A 17,187-nucleotide genomic window follows, 5' to 3' on the forward strand; every position below is an offset into this window, starting at 1 on the left:
CAAGATCCTGCCCAACTCTACCATCTCAATAATCTCAGCTTGTGCCATTCCTTGTCCATTAACATTGGCTCCTTCCCACCTCAGGGCCTTTGCAAATGCTATTCCCTCTGTTTTCTTACCCTTTGCCTAGTTAATGATCTCTCATCCTTCAGTTTTCAGCTTAATTATTACTCCTCCCAAAAAGATTTATCCAACCCACTTGACTAGAGGAGATTTGTCCATTAAGCACTCTTTTAGTTTCCTTGACTGTTCAAGCAAATACCATGCAACTAATCAAAAAAAATTTTTTTTAAATCTCTTAATTCAAGAAGATGCAGGAAAATACAGTTAAAGAGAAGATATTAAGGAGAGGATAATAAGACTCTGTAGGAGCAAAAGAAGAATTTGAAAGTATAAAAAAGAAGAATCAGTGAACTATAAGACAGAACAATCAAAATCTTAGAAAAGAACAGATAGAAAAAGAATGGAAAAAAAATGAGCAAGGTCTTAGGGAATTAAATAAAAGCACACAATAGTATGCATAATTGGTGTGCCAGAAGGAGAAGAGAAGGGAAAAGGGGCAGAAAGAATATTTGAAGAAATAATAGCAGAAAATTTCCCAACTCTTATTAAAGATGTAAATATACATGTCCAAAAAGTATAACATACTTCAAAACAGAATAAATCTATATAGACCTACTCAGAGACACATACTAATCAGAATGTCAAATGCCAAAGTTAAGAAGAGAATCCTGAAAGCAGCAAGAGAAAAGCAATTTGTCACATACCAGGGATCTGCAATAAGGCTAAGTGGTGATTTCTCATCAGAAACCATGGAGACAAGCAGGCAGTGGTGTGATATATTTAAGATATTGCAAGAGAAAAACTGCCAGCAAAAAATTCATTATCCAGCAAAACTGTCCTTCAAAAGTGAGAGGGAGTTTACAATATTCACAGATAAACAGAAACCAAAAAAGTTTGTCAACAAAACCCCTGCACTACAAGAAATATTAAAGTGAGTTCTGCAGACTGAAAGGAAAAGATAAGAGAGAGACTCAAAGGAGTGGGTTGAAATGAAGATTATCAGTAAAGGTAACTAAAAGGGTTAAAAAAAGACCAAAAAATACCCCAAAGTTATGACATATACAATCCAAAAGATAAAATGGTTGAAGTAAGTACTGCCTTTACAGTAATAACATTGAATGTTAATGGAATAAACTCCCCAATCAAAAGACAAAAATTGGCAGATGGATAAAGAAGTATGATCCATCTATATGCTGTCTATAAGAGAGTTGCCTTAGACCCAAGGACACAAAGAGATTGAAGGCGAAAGTCTGCAAAAAAGGAATTCCATGCAAAGAGTAAGCAAAAAGAGTGGTGGTAGATAAACTAATATTGGACAAAATAGACTTTAAATGCAAAATTATATAAGGGGAAAAGAAGGACACTATATATTAATAAAAGGGTCACTCCATCAAGAAGAAAAAATAAATATTTATGCACCTAACCATGGTACCCCAAAATACATGAGGTAAACACTGGCAAAACTGAAAAGAAATATGTGCCTCTACAATAATAGTTGCAGACTTCAATACACCACTCTCATCATTAGATAAAACATCTAGATAGAGGATCAAAAAGGAAAGGGATAACTTGAATAATATGACAAATGAAATAAAAATAATAAATATTTATGCTCCTAACCAAGTGCCTCAAAACATGAGGCAACCACTGACACATCTCTACAATAATAGTCAGAGATTTCAATACACCAGTCTCCTCAATAGATAGAACATCTAGACAGTAGATCAATAAGGAAGCAGGGAACTTGAATAATAAATGAACTCAATCTGATAGACATATAAAGAACATTGCGCCCCCAAACAGCAGGATTTACATTCTTTTCAAATGTGCATGGATCATTCTCCAGTTTAGACCATATGATGGATCACAAACAAGCCTCAATAAATTCAAAAAGATTGAAATTATGCAAAGCACTTTCTCTGACTATAGTGGAATGAATTGGAAGTCAGTAACAGGCAGAGCACTGGAAAATTCACAAATATATGGAAGTTAAACTACACAATCTTAAACAATCAGTGAGTCAATAAGAAATTGCAAGAGAAGTCACTAAGTATCTCAAGATGAATGAAAACAAAAACACAACATAGCAAAACTTTTGGGATGCAATGAAGGCAGTGCCGAGAGCGAAATTTATAGCCCTGACTGCCTACTTTTAAAAAGAAGAAAGCTAAAATCAAAGACCTAACTGCACACCTGAAGGAACTAGGGGAAAAAGAAACAAAACAGCAAACTAATCACAAAGCAAGCAGAAAGAAAGAAATAACAAAGATTAGAGCAGAAATAAGTGAAATTGAAAACAAACAAAATAGATAAAATCAATAAAACCAAAAGTTGGTTCTTTGAGAAAACCAAAAAAATTGACAAATCCTTGGCTACATTGACAAAGTAAAAAAGACACGAGATGCAAATAAAAAAAATTTCGGAAATGAGAGAGGGGACATTACCACTGACCCACAGAAATAAAAAGGTTTATAAGAGGATACTATGAACAACATATGCCAAAACATTAGATAACCCAGATGAAATGGACAAATCCCTAGAAATACATGACTAACCTATACTGACTCTAAAAGAATTACAGAGGACCTCAATAGACCAATTACAAGTAAAGAGAGTTATCAAAAACTTCCCAGCAAAGAAAAGGCTAGGATCAAATGGCTTCGCAGGTGAATTCTACTGATCATTAATTAGGAAGAATTAATACCATTACTACTCAGACTCTTCCAAAATATTGAAGAGTTGGGAACACTACCTAACTCATTTTATGAGGCCAGCATCACCCTAATACCAAAGCCAGATAAATAAACTACAAGAAAAGAAAATTATAGACTAAATTCCTTAATGAATATAAATGCAAAACTCCTCAACAAAATACTTTCAAATTGAATCTAATAGCACATTGAAAGAATTACACACTGTGATCAAGTGAGTTATATCCCAGGTATGCAATGCTGGTTCAACACAAGAAAATCAATTAATGTAATAGACCAGATTAACAAATTGAAGGGGAAAAAATCACATGACACCTCAATTGATGCAGAAAAGGCATTTGACAAAATCCAGGATCCTTTCTTGATAAAAACACTTTGAAAGATCGGAATAGAAGGAAACTTCCTCAACATAAAAAGCATGTATGAAAAATCCACAGCTAACATCATACTCAATGGTGAAAGATTGAAAGCTTTCCCTTTAAGATCTGGACCAAGACAAGGATGCCAGCTGTCACCACTGTAATTCAATATTGTGCTAGAAGTTCCAGCCAGAGCAGTTAGGCAAGAAAAGAAATAAAAAGGCATCAGAATTGGAAAGGAAGAAGTAAACCTTTCACTATTTGAAGATAACATGATCCCATTTAGAGAAAGTCTTGAAAAATCTACAAAAAGTTACTAGAGCTAATAAATAAGTTCAGCAAAGTGACAGGATACAAGATCAACAGCAAAAATTGAAAGTGACACTATACACCAGTAAGGAACAATCTGAGGAGGAAATAAGAAAAAATTCCATTTACAATAGCAACTCAAAGAATAAATATCTAGGAATAAATTTAACCGGGGATATAAGGGACCTCTACAGAGAAAACTACTAAACTTTGCTAAAGTAAAGCAATGAAGACCTGAATAAATGAGAGGACATTCTGTGTTCATGAATCAGAAGACTAAATATCATTAAAATATCAATTCTTCCCAAATTGACTTAGAGATTGAACATAATCCCAATCAAAATTCCAACAGCCTACTTTACAGAAATTGAAAAGCCAATCATTAAATTAATTTGGAAGGGTCAGGGGCACCAAATAATGAAAAACATCTTGAACAAGTAGTACAAAGTTGGAGGACTCACACATATTACAAAGCTTATTGTAAAGCATAATAAAAGCATATTACAAAGCTTTTAAAGCTTCTAAAGCTTTTGGTGGTCAAAACAGCATGTTATTGGCATAAAGACAGATACATTGTCCAATGGAATCAAATTGAGAGTTCAGAAAATAGACCCTCACATCTACGGTCAACTTATATTTGATAAGGCTGCCAAGTTCACTCAATTGGGAAGGAATAGTCTCTTTAATTAATGGTGCTAGGAGAATAGGATATCCATATGCAAAAAAATGGATTAAAGACCTAATTATAAGAACCAAGACCATATAACTCCTTGTTGAAAATATAGGGAAGCAGATTCAAGATCTTGTGGTAGGCAATGATTTCTTAGACTTTATACCCAAAGTACAAGCAGTCAAAGAGAGAATAAATAAATTGGACCTCCTTAAAATTAAAATGTTTGGGCATCAAAGGACTTTGTCAAGAACATGAAAAGACAGCCTACTCAATGGGAGAAAATATTTGGAAACTATATATCCAATAAGTATTTAATATCCAGAATATATAAAGAAATCCTAGAACTCAGCAATAAGAAGACACACAACCCAATTTTAAAAGTGGGATAAAGGTTTGAGTATACATTTCTCCAAAGAGGAAATGCAAACAGCTAAGAAGCACATGAAAAGAAGCTCAACATCACTAGCCATTAGGGAAATGCAAATCAAAACCACAGTGTGCTATCATCTTACACCTAGTAGAATGGCCACTACTGAAAAAAAAAGAAAAGAAAAGAAAGCAGACAACTACAAGTGTTGGAGAAGACATGGAGAAATAGGAACACTCATGCATTGTTGGTGGGAATGTAAGATGGTGCAACACTGTTGAAGACAGTTTTGTGTTTCCTCAGGAAGCTAAATATAGAATCGCCATATGTTCTGGAAATCCCACTATTAGGTATATACCCAGAAGAACTGAGAACAGGGACACAGACAGACATTTTAACACTAATGTTCTTAGCAGCTTTATTCATGACTGCCAAAAGATGGAACTAACCCAAGTGTCCATCAACCAATGAATGGATAAATAAAATGTAAGTAAACATATATATATTTTTGACAGAATATTATTCTTCTGTAAAAAGGAATTATGTCTTGATGCATGTGACACCATGGATGAACCTTGAGGACATTAAGCTAAGTGACATAAGTCAGACACAAAAGGACAAGTATTGTATGATCTCACTGATATGAACTAATTATAATGAGCCAACTCATAGAATTAGAATCTAGAATAGAGCCTATGAGGGGTTAGATTGGGTAAGAGAATGGGAAACTGATGCTTAATTTGTAGAATTTCTCGTCAGGCTGATGGTAAAGTTTGGAAATGGATGGTAATCAACAGTGCTGAATTATGTATGTGAATGTGGTTGACAGCAGAATTCTGGGGCCGTGTATGTTACTAGAATGAAAGTTAGAAGATAAAACATGGGACTGTATAACACAGTGAGCCCTGTCATGGACCATGGACCGGGGTTAATAGTACAAGTACAAGAATATTCTTTCATGAGTTGTAACAAATGTATGATACTAACACAAGGTGTTAATATTAGGTTGGTATATGGGAAAAAATACACCTAATATAAGCTATGGACTTTAGTTAAGAGTACTGTTTTAATGTTCTATCATCAGTTGTGACAAAGTTTCCACACTAATGAAAAGTGTCAACAATAGAGGACGTACTGGGAACATTGTATTTTTTACAGTCTTTTCAGTATACCTACAACTTTTCAAATTAAAAATAATAATTTTTTTTAAAAAAACAGTATTCTAAGTGAAAGAAACCAGACATGAAGTACTACATATTGTATATTCCATTTACATAAAATGTATATATAAAAAAATCTATAGAGAAAGAAATAGATTAGTAGTTATGTAGGGCTGAGGAAGGATAGAGGTATTGAGAAGTGACTGCTGGGGAAATGTGGTTTTTCTCTTTGGAGTAATAAAAGTGTTCTAAAATTGATTGTGGTGATGAATGCACAACTCTGTCAATATACTAAAAGCCATTGATTGTGCTCTTTGAATGGATTGAATGGTATGTGAATATATCTCAATAAAACTGCTTTTAGAAAATAACATAAAGAATGTTGACTAAACAGATTTAGCCATTATTCATATTCATTATTCATTAAATAGTTTAATATTATCAAATTGCTGCATCATAAACTATTTTTCTTAGAACCAGGAGAATCCAATTTTAGGATTTTCACTTCAGTGGGATCACTAGTCCTTACCCAAAACAGCACAACCTGTTACTTCCTTTCTCGTAAAAGAAGTCAGTTTATACGTTCGTAGCATATAAAATAAAACCACTACAGCCACTTCCAGAATGTTTCATGTTATTTGAGTAGATTGACCTACTGGTGAAATAATAGGTTATATTTCAGGAACAGAGAAGGGAGAAAAGGACAAAAGTACTGAGTAAATTTTGAAATTTGTATATTTCTGGAATAGTGAATATCCAGAAAAATAGAGTAATACCAAAAATGTCAACCTCGTTTTCATTGAACTTCTAAAAATGTTTAATAATGCTTTTATTTTTCACCTTCATAGAAGATGCAAGGTCCACTTTTAATAAATGTTCTGAAAGGTCCAGATGCAAACTCAGGTATCACGTTCTAATGTTTGAAAAAGTGCAGTGTGAGCAGCCCGGGTATCAGGTCTCATTTTGTCCCCTTGCTGCAGAGTTGGCACTGTGGGGAAACCCCCATAAATCATCTCTTGGCCATATGCAATTAATTTTGTGTTCTGTACTTGTCCTCCTCCATGTTTTTATGCTGTTTCTTTTTATATTTTAATTTTTGAGGTCACTCTTGGTGTGAAGTACCTAAGCTGAATATGAAAATATCACCAGGTGATATTACAGCAGAAGTTTGAATAACCAAATTCAAGGTCACTTTTTCCCATAAGTTTTGAAATTATTCATCAGTAAGTGTCAAAAGAAAAATAACTCTATAACCCTTTTGAATAAAAGAAGATGTTAAGTGAGCTTATGTCATAATTTCTTTGAGGGGTAAAACGTTTATTTTACCGCCGCATGTTTTCACAGTGATCCTTTATCTTATTTATTATTACCTTGGAAGTGTTTTTTGACTTCATCAGAGTTTCTTACCACTTAGCTGACTTGCCATAAAACAGGAAAAAAAAAAAGCATTTTTTCATGATTTTCAGAATAGCTATTCTTCCAGACGGGAGTCTACGGATCCTAAACATTTCTAAATCAGATGAGGGAAAGTATGTTTGCCAAGGGGAAAATGTCTTCGGTTCTGCTGAAATTATAGCCTCTGTATCAGTAAAAGGTAAGAAAATGTGGCTAAATGATTTATAAGCATAGTTTCCTGGCCATATCAGGAAGAGAATATATATATAATATGCATGTATATGTGTTTGCACTGTGTGTGTGTGCGTGCGTGTGCATGCTTCTCTTTGCAAATGTAGAACTAACCTAGCCAAAAAGTCCCTTTCCATCATTTAAGGGACCATAAAGGAAGGACCATCATGTTGGTACATATTTGAAGATTTTGCTTTGAACAAAATATAAGTAGATAAATAAAGCTTTCTGAATTTTTAGTCAGTGTCACAAAATGTAAAAATATGCCAACAGTATAAAAATATTTTGCCTCTATTAAAATCACTTTTAGCATCAATCAGTAACTTTCCCTAGTTTCCACTTCAACTGGGGATTTTTGGCAGAAGGCAGCAGCAAAAAGAGGATTTTAATGTGTGGTAGAATATTCTGCTTTGGATAGACTGGTATCAATGCTGGTCATTGATGTTTGCCTCAATGGAATTTTTATATACCTTTGCTTTTTAGTGCAATAAATATTGCTTATACGTTTCCATTAGTTTTCTATTTCTATAGAGAACTATATTTCAAGCTGAGTATATTCTAAGACTATATATTATTATGTTGTAGCAACAAAATCTCTTCATTTGACAAAGGAATCTTTTTTTTTACAACTAAACTGTATCCTTCATTAATTTTTTCCATTAGTGCATGTATTTTGTAGCAAATAATATTTTGACCACTGAAATGAGGAAATGTTAATTTTTATTTCTTTATAAATAAAAATGTAATTAAGATAGCCAGCATGCTAATATTTTGAAAAAGAGGTAAACATCAAGAGAAGGAAGAAAAGAAAAATGTTTTCATTTATGCCATACATTAGTGGTATCCAACCCGATCTTCTTTTCCTTCTCTTAGTCCTTTTGTGTCCTATTCAGCGTTTATTGTAATAAGGCAATGCTGGCTACACAGAAATTTTGCTAAATAACAACAAAAATGTTTTCTGTTAATCATAATTAAATAGAATGTTTAGTTCCCAGAAAACTCCAATCCACACAAAGTTTAAACTATGGTATACTGTGGTTTTCTCCATTCTCTGATGAAGCCAGAACTTAGAATGACACAGGAATGTGTGACTTCTAGAATATTAATATTTACAATAGCATCCTCTTGTGTGGTTACAATTTGCTCCCAGAGACTGCTTAGAAGAACGTTGGATATTAAAGGATTTGATCTGTAGTTAGGAGTGGTACTTTTCCAAATTATACTATTGCAAACAATAGAGCTAGAATAGGAAAAATGGGCTAATTTTTAATCATCTGTGTTAATCTTGAAGTGTCTACAACCGGGAATCTAATTAGGACGAGAGACAAATCCTATCTGAATCATCTTACTACTTTATTCAAAAGACATAAAATTGTAGTCCTTTGATCACTAGCTTAAATAAACCTTAGATGTACAGCCTGTATTAGCCTTTATTGGTTCAAAAGTTGCACTAAAGCCCAATAAAAATGTGTGTGCTTAAAAGAGAAAAACTAAATTGTTAAGCAATAAAGCTTATTTTTTTTTCTCAATAACATTTCCATTTAGTGGTTTTGCCTTTCTTTTTCTATGTCAATTAAGCCATCCACAAAAATCAGCCATGATATTCTATAATCAGCCAGAATGTGCCTCTTCTAATACTCTTCTACTTAGAGGGTTTTGTGGAGTGTAAAGCATATATAAGGTGGAGAGAACTAGTATTATTATATTTTTCTGTCTGTTAAGATAGTTATCTGGGAGACGATGCTTTCGATTGCCATGTAGATTCATATAGTCTTTAAGGAGGTTAACCACCCCAAGTTCTTTCTATTGCAACACGGAGCATTTTCTATAGTAAAACTCCTTTTATTATACTTGATGATCCTTGAAGGTAGACAGGAGGCTATAGCTTCCTTCATAAATTTTCCTCCTTCCAGAATGCCAGATACTGCTTCTAGTTATGTAGCTACTTGTCCTTTTTGTCCAAGTTAACTTATTAATAGAAATAGGAACTCTTAAATCATTAGTCTCCCACAAAAGTATAGTAAAATGCCCTAGATCCAAAAAGTGAATAAGTTACACAATAATAATTTATTCTAAGATGTGAAAATTCTGGTATATGTGTGTGGAGCAATTGTAGTGTATAGATTCTTTGTTTATGTTTTTCTCTATTAAATACTGTAGAATGTAGGGAAATATTACATGTTGATTGTTAATGTATTTTTATTTCTATAGAACCTACAAGGATAGAACTTACTCCTAAAAAAACAGAGTTAACAGTAGGAGAGAGCGTTGTCCTTAATTGCAAAGCAATTCACGATGCTAGTTTGGATGTCACTTTCTATTGGACACTAAAAGGACAGCCTATCGATTTCGAGAAAGAAGGTGGACATTTTGAGAGCATCAGGGCCGTAAGTGAATACACTTTTATATTTTGTGTACTGATAATTTTAGAGATTTTGACTCAAATGTAAAAACTTTATCTATTAATGCTAAGGAAAAAATAGGGAAAATTATTTGATTTAAAACATTTCTTTCTTCCATTATTTTTTGTATGTCAGACCGAAAGCAAAAATTATTTTAAAGCTTCAGTAAGAAATTGGGAATGCTTAACCATGCAAATCTGGCTTTCTTGCCACTTTACTTACCTTTATCAATATTTATGTATCTACTTCTCAAAAGTTATATTCTACATAAAGTGGCTATTGTATTATTTAGAGCATTCTGAATGATAATTATAATGAAATTGATAAATGAAAAAAGCCTGCCTGTCCTTCTTCTCAAGAAATAACAATATTTGGAGATTCTTTAACTACTCCTATAGAACCTACACAGAGCTATCCACTGTCTTAAATCTCTAAAGGACTGAAAGAGTTTCCCCAACACTCTCCCCACCCACAGAGACTTTCTTAAGAGATAAAAGAGTTGCATAATGACGGAAGGAGTGGGAGAAAAATGGAACTAGAGAAGGAAAGAAAGAGATTTTGGCTACAATATCCCTAAAGAATTGGATCGATCCAAATACAATCTTGACCTACAAATCCAACTTAAAATGCTGCCACATACTTATTAATATCAATTTATTTCTTCCCTAAACTTTTTAGGAATCATTGGAAAACCAAAGCTGTACTGAGTCCAAGCATATAAAACTCATTTTGGATTATATTTTATTTTAAAGGTACAGTGATACAGTGAAAAAAGTCCTGTACCCAAAGCCAGGAATTCTCCAGATCAAGTCCAGCTATATCTGTAATCAATTGTGAAGCTTAAAGCCAGTCACTTAATTTGTCCCAACATTTACTTCTCATAGGGAAGTAAAGCAAAAGAGTTGAGCTAGATAATCCCTAAGTTCCCTTTCTCTTCTAGAATTTGACAAGTGTATATTAGTAAAAGAGTAAAGATGAGCTCTCTGTTGAACTGGTGAATCTCTCTAAAATGAACACTATCTGTCAAATTATTCCTTTTATCCTGGTTTACACTGCAATTAATGGGAGAAACTATATGAATAAAAAACAATTACTGACTGCATTGTTCACCATCCTATTAAATTAAAATAATTTTATTTAATTATTAATGGTTAAGTTACACACAAAATATTTAGATCCTGTTAAATTAAATTTCTTTCCCTCTAATTTGTAGTTTTCCTTTTTTCCTTTACCTTGGGGATGATAATTCCCTGGAGATAGTAAACAAATTTTATACCATGAATGTCATAAAAGAGAACCAGGAGAATATGACAGTGTCTTACTCCATCAAAATTTTTCATCTTAAAATTGTCTGTAAACCTTCACTTTGAATTATCAGATATATAAAATAAAAATATATCTAAAGTGGATAAAGATCTTTCTTCATATATGCAGGCCCCCTCTTTATTTTAATGTTAGTAGGGAAAATAATGGACCTGGTGAAATTATATGAATTCTTATTTTTGTGTCTTAGGTATTGCCACTTTAAGTTGATATCATTCATTTATATCAATGAATATCTTTAATCCTTTTCCTAAGCTTGGCGGTTAATAATTCTTGCTATAGTCCTCCATGCATATATGTAGTTCTTGCCCTTGAGAAGTATAAAATTGACCCCTTACTCCATCCATACAAGCCCATATAGTTCCAAGTCATGTTAAAATTATGCTCTCCCATTGTAGATAGTGATGATAAACTGTAGGTTAGAAAAATAATGCATATTATTATACAGAAAAACAGGAATGTAGGATCTACCAATTTTAGCATATTTGGAGTAATTTACAGAAATACATATATGCTTGAAAACATTTGGAAGCTTCAAAGCTGCAAAGTATAAAGAAGTTGTCTATCACCTTCCTCACAATTACCTCAAACTCTGATTGGGTCCTGGCTGGTTTCAAGAATGGACATATACTGGAAAGAACACTATTATACCCTTTTATAACAATGAAAACACAAAGGGAAAAAGTACAATATTCTCTCTCTCCTCCTGCCCTTCTCCATATGAGAAATAACAAGTCTGGGAAGAAATCTGTGTTAGTAGGAGTTATGGAAGTATAATAAAGAAGGGAGATGAGAGGTTTCCTTCAACTTGTGGGTACCTTCTGCTTGGGAGGCCATTGGAGGACTCTGGGAGCAGAAGGGGCAGTCCAGGGCCCAGACCTCAGAGGGCCAAGTGGGGTGATTTTAAAGCCTGCTCTGACTTTCAAAGAAGAGCCTTTGGGGGACTGTGAGGCATCATCTTAGGGAGTTAGCCTAGCCTAGCAGAGTGAAAAAAGCCGAATGGGGTTCAGGGTCTTAAGCAGGAATGGAATGTGCTTCTGATTGGTCACTCTCTCTGTTAACTGCCTGGGAACTAAGCCTGCCAGTGGGTGATGGAATGGGGTGAACCAGCAGAAAAAGTAAGGGATACTTGAACACTTTCACACTGCATAGGTTAAACAAATCAATTTTCTGCAATAAAAGGAGAAATCAAACATGTTGCTATTTAGTGTCATATAGGTACCAAAATATGAGTTAATAAAGTTCTTTACTATTCAGCTAGTTTTACTGATGTCTTTTACACACAGCCATTGGTTTGCAGATAAAGCTCCAGGCAAGTTTTTATATGTAAACTGAATAACAACAATATGCAATATACATTGTTATTTTTTAAATAAAATATTACTTTTGGACTAAATTTTCAAATAGTAAATAGATAAAAATATAATCACACCAGTTCCAAAAATAATTGTCATTGCTTTGAAATTTAAATTAAAACATCTGTAATGAGAATGCTTCTATTTCTCTTGCACTCTGTCTTTAGGCTATGTTTTACAAACCCAGCAATTTGACTGTTTTGGAGTGAATCTATTATTGAAGTCACCGTTAAAAAGGGCCAAGCAGTCAATTAGTCCATAAACAGTTGATCCAGTTCACCTAAATCACTTCTTGGCAAATGAAATGAACTAACTGAAAAGGGCAAATTAGCAAGGCTATTCTTAAGATTTTAATTCAGTTCAATTCTACAAGCTAAGTGCTGTGAGGGATCCAAAGTAAAAGGCATGGCCCCCATCCTCTAGGAGAGCAAAATTTGAGGGGAGAGACAACAGGATGGGCTAGTGATCTGCTGTAAGAGAGGTATCACCACAGGCCCATGTGCATACGGCTGGTGGAAGAAGATAGCATTTGAACTGCTCCTGGATATGTAGGATTTTGTCAGGTGGCTGGGAGAAGAAACTGCCTTTCAGATCAAGAGAGCAGATCAAATGAAGATGGAGACAGAAGAGTTTAGTACAAGTTTCAAGAAAACCAAGTAACCTGTGGTCTGCACAGCACAGTGAGGGCACATAGTAGAAAACAAGTCAATATTTAATGAATAAATTTAAAGGAACGCAGCAGAGGCCTCATTGCAAAAGGCACCCATTTCCAAGCCGTGGAATTTGGGTTGTATGTTGAATGCAGCAGGAAGCCATGTAATTCAGATTTGATTTTTAGGAACATAGTTTTGACAGCTGCATGGAGCAGAGATTGAATAGTTTGTGGATTTTACTTTCACTCTAGACTGCTGTAGCAGAGGTTACAATGAGAAGTCTACCTTCATAAGCTTTGCCTTTAAATAGCATCCAGTTATCAAATAAAAACATATATAATTGTGTTTTGACACAATTGTTTCTGTTGGCCAGAGGTCTGCAAGAACCTCTTACTATTCTCAGGATGTCTGAACAGTACCTAGGTATTGCCAGGTCTTGGTCTTAATGGAGGACTGTGGTGAGCCATTGTTTTCCAGAGACTTGAAATCTCTAATTTAAGATATAAGCAAGATTTAATCTTTATAGGTATAAAGAACAGTTACGCTGAATATCATGGCAGCCTGCAATTTGCTTTGCATTTTAATAGAGAAAAATTCTCAAATATTTGTCATCAGAAGGGTCTGCTAAAGAAAATTGCCCTTTCCTAGCAACCCTTCATGCTTGCTAAAGTGTAATTAAACGGGCAACCAAACCAAAGGGATGTGTAGCCACATTACTTGCAAGGTCCTTTATATTTACCCAATTCTTTAGTTATGACAATACTCTCAGGAAGATAGGGTGGAGGTGTTTGGCCCCATTTTTCTGATGAGGAAACTAAAAAATAAGACTTTTCAAGGTTACATAAGTACTAAATTGGGGAAATGTGGTTAATTACAGAATGATTTTTAAACTACATTATGTTGATTCTCCAATTTTAAGTCTTACTTCTCCATATTCATTGAGCATCTATGTGTTCAACCCTTCTCTATGGACTGAGAAATTGAAATAAAAGGAAGATTTGGTGCAAATGTTCAGTAAGCATAGAGATGACACAGACATTATGAAATTCAAGAAAAATGTGATTATAAAAAAGCAATTACTAAATTTTATTTTTGCAGCCAAATATTTTTGGAGCACAGAAAAGAGATTAATGGAGCTTTTGTCATTGTGGAGAAAAGGAAGATAAGAAGTTAATTGATTACCTACTGTGTGCCAAGCACTGAGCTAAAAACTTTATATACAACAGCTCATCAAATTTTCATAATAATCATATGAGGTAATATTATTTTGGGAGAAGGTAGTACCTGACAAAGGCATCAGAGGATGGATAAAATTAATATAGGCAAAGAAGAAAGAGAAAGGCAATCTAAAGAGGGAAAATATATTGTATCTCAGGGTTGTGAGGGTTCTTGGAGATTATTGAGTTTGTCCTAGCTTGATGCATGGGTCATTGGTATCTTTCAATATCATTAGTGTCTGCTGAAACATTTAGAGTAAACAGAAACTCATCCTCTGAGGTAGCCCATTCCATTACCGATCAGATCTGAAGTCAGAAAGTTGGAATGTAGGAGTAATTATAATAACCTGTATTCTATAACATTCTGTATTCTATAATAACCTGTATTCTAATCATGTCTAATTCATGAATTAGACATGAATCATAAAGAAACATGTCTAATTCATACTCATGGTTATATGAGGTTTTAGGTTAGGTAGATTAAAAGTGGCCAGAATATGAACCCTTTAATGCGTTAGGGATTTACATTAGCCAAAAAGCTATAGCCTATGTCAAATGTCCAATTGTTACTTGTGTTCCTAGTTTATTTCCTTGGGATTTAATTTATATTTCCTAAGGAGTAGAAGTTGCAGAATAGAAGATAGTAAATTCTCAAATGGCAGCATTCTTTTCCTGATATTAATGGTGTGAAAATCAATGAACTTATCAGAAGCACTGCCAAGGTTTACTAAGGTGCAAAACTATCAGGACCTCACATCTATCTGTTACATCCTCTCCTTCATAGCATTCATAGGTTTAAGTCTTGGAGCTAGTATATAACTGATCAGAAGTGTATAAAGGGGCAGAGAAGTGGGAGCTCTGCCAAAGGCACGTCTCTTTGGCTTATTCTGCTCATTAGTAATATTCACACTTTCAAATAGTATAGCCGACTGGACTCTGAGTCTTACCTTTCTTATTTCCTAGCAAAAGGCTTATCCTTCCTCATCAGTTAATCTCCTGCCTCCTGGCTTTTGTCTTGCTCTGAATCCTTGCAACCTGGTAATTCACTAACTTGCTGTGCTCTGTGATAATCTCCTGTCCCCCAAATATTTTCTTTATAACAGTTCCCTCCCAGTCCTTCACCTAACTTAAATGAAGTCATCGTGCCATTTTAGTTGGACAGAAACATTAGATTTGGCACCAGTTAAAGCTCGGGGGCTGGCAGAGGAGAGGTGTCGCCCCTAAAGACTTTAGAATATTCTGGCTGGCCCAGGAAATTGTACCATATCCATGTTCCCTCATTTGTCTTTTAAAAACTGTGGCTCCATTCACTGGCTTCTCAGAGCATTAATAATTCTCACAGCAAATGAGAATGGCTATCTTTTTCAGCATGTGTGTGTTTCATATAGTCATATGAACATGAATAAATATAACATTTAAATTTCTGTGATTCTATATATTTTATATATAAATGAAGTGAACTAAGCTATATGTCCCTCAAAGCAGGGACTAATATGCCTTTTTAGTTTGGGTGACTTTGCATCCTTGGGTCACTAAGAATGTCCACAAAATTGCCACTCAATGTTTAGTATCATCATTTTGATTACCTCCATTTTACTTACTTTACAGATTGACCCACAAACCCAAAATTGAAGTGTACCTCTTCACTTTTTGTGCGTTAACAAATGTAGTAAAGTTAGGCAATGCCTCCAAAGTTATCACATATGAAATGAAAGACTTAGTTATCCAATTCATAGACCTCAATTTGTTAATTTGAATATAGACCACCAAAATAGACTTTTAGGGTACAGATTTACGGTAAGGTTGCAGAACTTTTTAGTTAATTTAGAGGCTCCACTTTTGACATCTGTTTTATCATTAAATATATTTACCTAACATTATGTGGGATATGGAAACTTATTATCCCTGCAATACTTTATTTGTGTGTAGAACTGTGGGTCTATAATTTCTCCTTGTTTGGGTTTTGTTTGATTTTTCTTTTTTTTTTTTTTTGTTTTTTGGGGGATTGGTTGATTAGTTTTTTGTTTTGAAAAAGAATAATGCTTTTTGATTGAGAAAAACAATTTTAGTTCTGGGCCATGCTAGGAAAAATCAGATCAACAGCCTGTGTTCTGTGATCTGTGAGAGCATAGAAGTACCATACTTCCCAGTGCCTGGAGACCAGCTGAGATGTTTCAGTTATTGGATTGGGAGGAGGGGGAAAATAAGAAATAGAAAACAATCCTTACCTCTTAATAGAATTTGCTTTCCTAAATTATAAACTCCAGAAATTAAATATGCTCTAGCTCACCAACTCTAGAAATTAAGACATGCCTATGTGTATCTAGGACTCCATATTTTTTCTTTTTTGGATGTTTTATTTATTTTACTCCAAAATTCTTTCTCCACCTTCTGCATATATAAACTTAGATTGACTTTCTTGATACTATATTCTCCTTGGGTTGGTTGTCTCTAATTAACAAAAAGACGAGTTTAATCTAGAAGGAAGTGCCTGTGCCTTTGGAAGTGTGCCCATAGGTGGGTCCCAGTGGGTTGTCGCAACCATTGTTTTTAACATTTACCGTGATGCCTATCCACGTTATTTCAGTGATGATGATTAAACCAATTCCTACCTGCCTCTGAGACATTTTTAACAGTGAACCATTTTTAACAGTGAATTTCCTACTTAGACGTATTAGTCTTTCAACCCGCTAAAGTGTGCATAATACGCCTAACAAGCTTGTAATATAAATTTTCATGTAAAATCATACTCCCAATATGTTGGGTCTCGGCTCAGAATTGCCTTTGCATTTCTTCACTGTTGCTCTAAATTTCTCTTGTCTTGGAATTGTACATGGAACAGCAATCAATGGGTCTTGGCTTTAGAACTACTTAACCTTCCCAATCTGACAAGAACTTGTTTTTCATAAGGTAGCAAAAAGCCTTATAAGTTATATGTGTACTAAAAGCAGTTTAGAATGAATGAACAA

The 17,187-nt window shown here is 34.2% G+C and overlaps 1 protein-coding gene across 1 annotated transcript in view; it reads left to right on the plus strand.

Moving 5' to 3' along the window:
- Nucleotides 1-17,187, plus strand: part of CNTN5 (contactin 5) — a 1,285,703-nt gene that overhangs the window by 1,153,347 nt on the left and 115,169 nt on the right. Inside the window, exons 16-17 of the mRNA XM_037841191.1 lie at nt 7,109-7,236; nt 9,480-9,655. Coding sequence (XP_037697119.1) covers nt 7,109-7,236; nt 9,480-9,655 — 304 coding nt within the window. The remainder of the gene's footprint in view (nt 1-7,108; nt 7,237-9,479; nt 9,656-17,187) is intronic.

This window comes from Choloepus didactylus, chromosome 6 (genome assembly GCF_015220235.1).
Source record: "Choloepus didactylus isolate mChoDid1 chromosome 6, mChoDid1.pri, whole genome shotgun sequence".
NCBI lineage: Eukaryota > Metazoa > Chordata > Mammalia > Pilosa > Megalonychidae > Choloepus > Choloepus didactylus.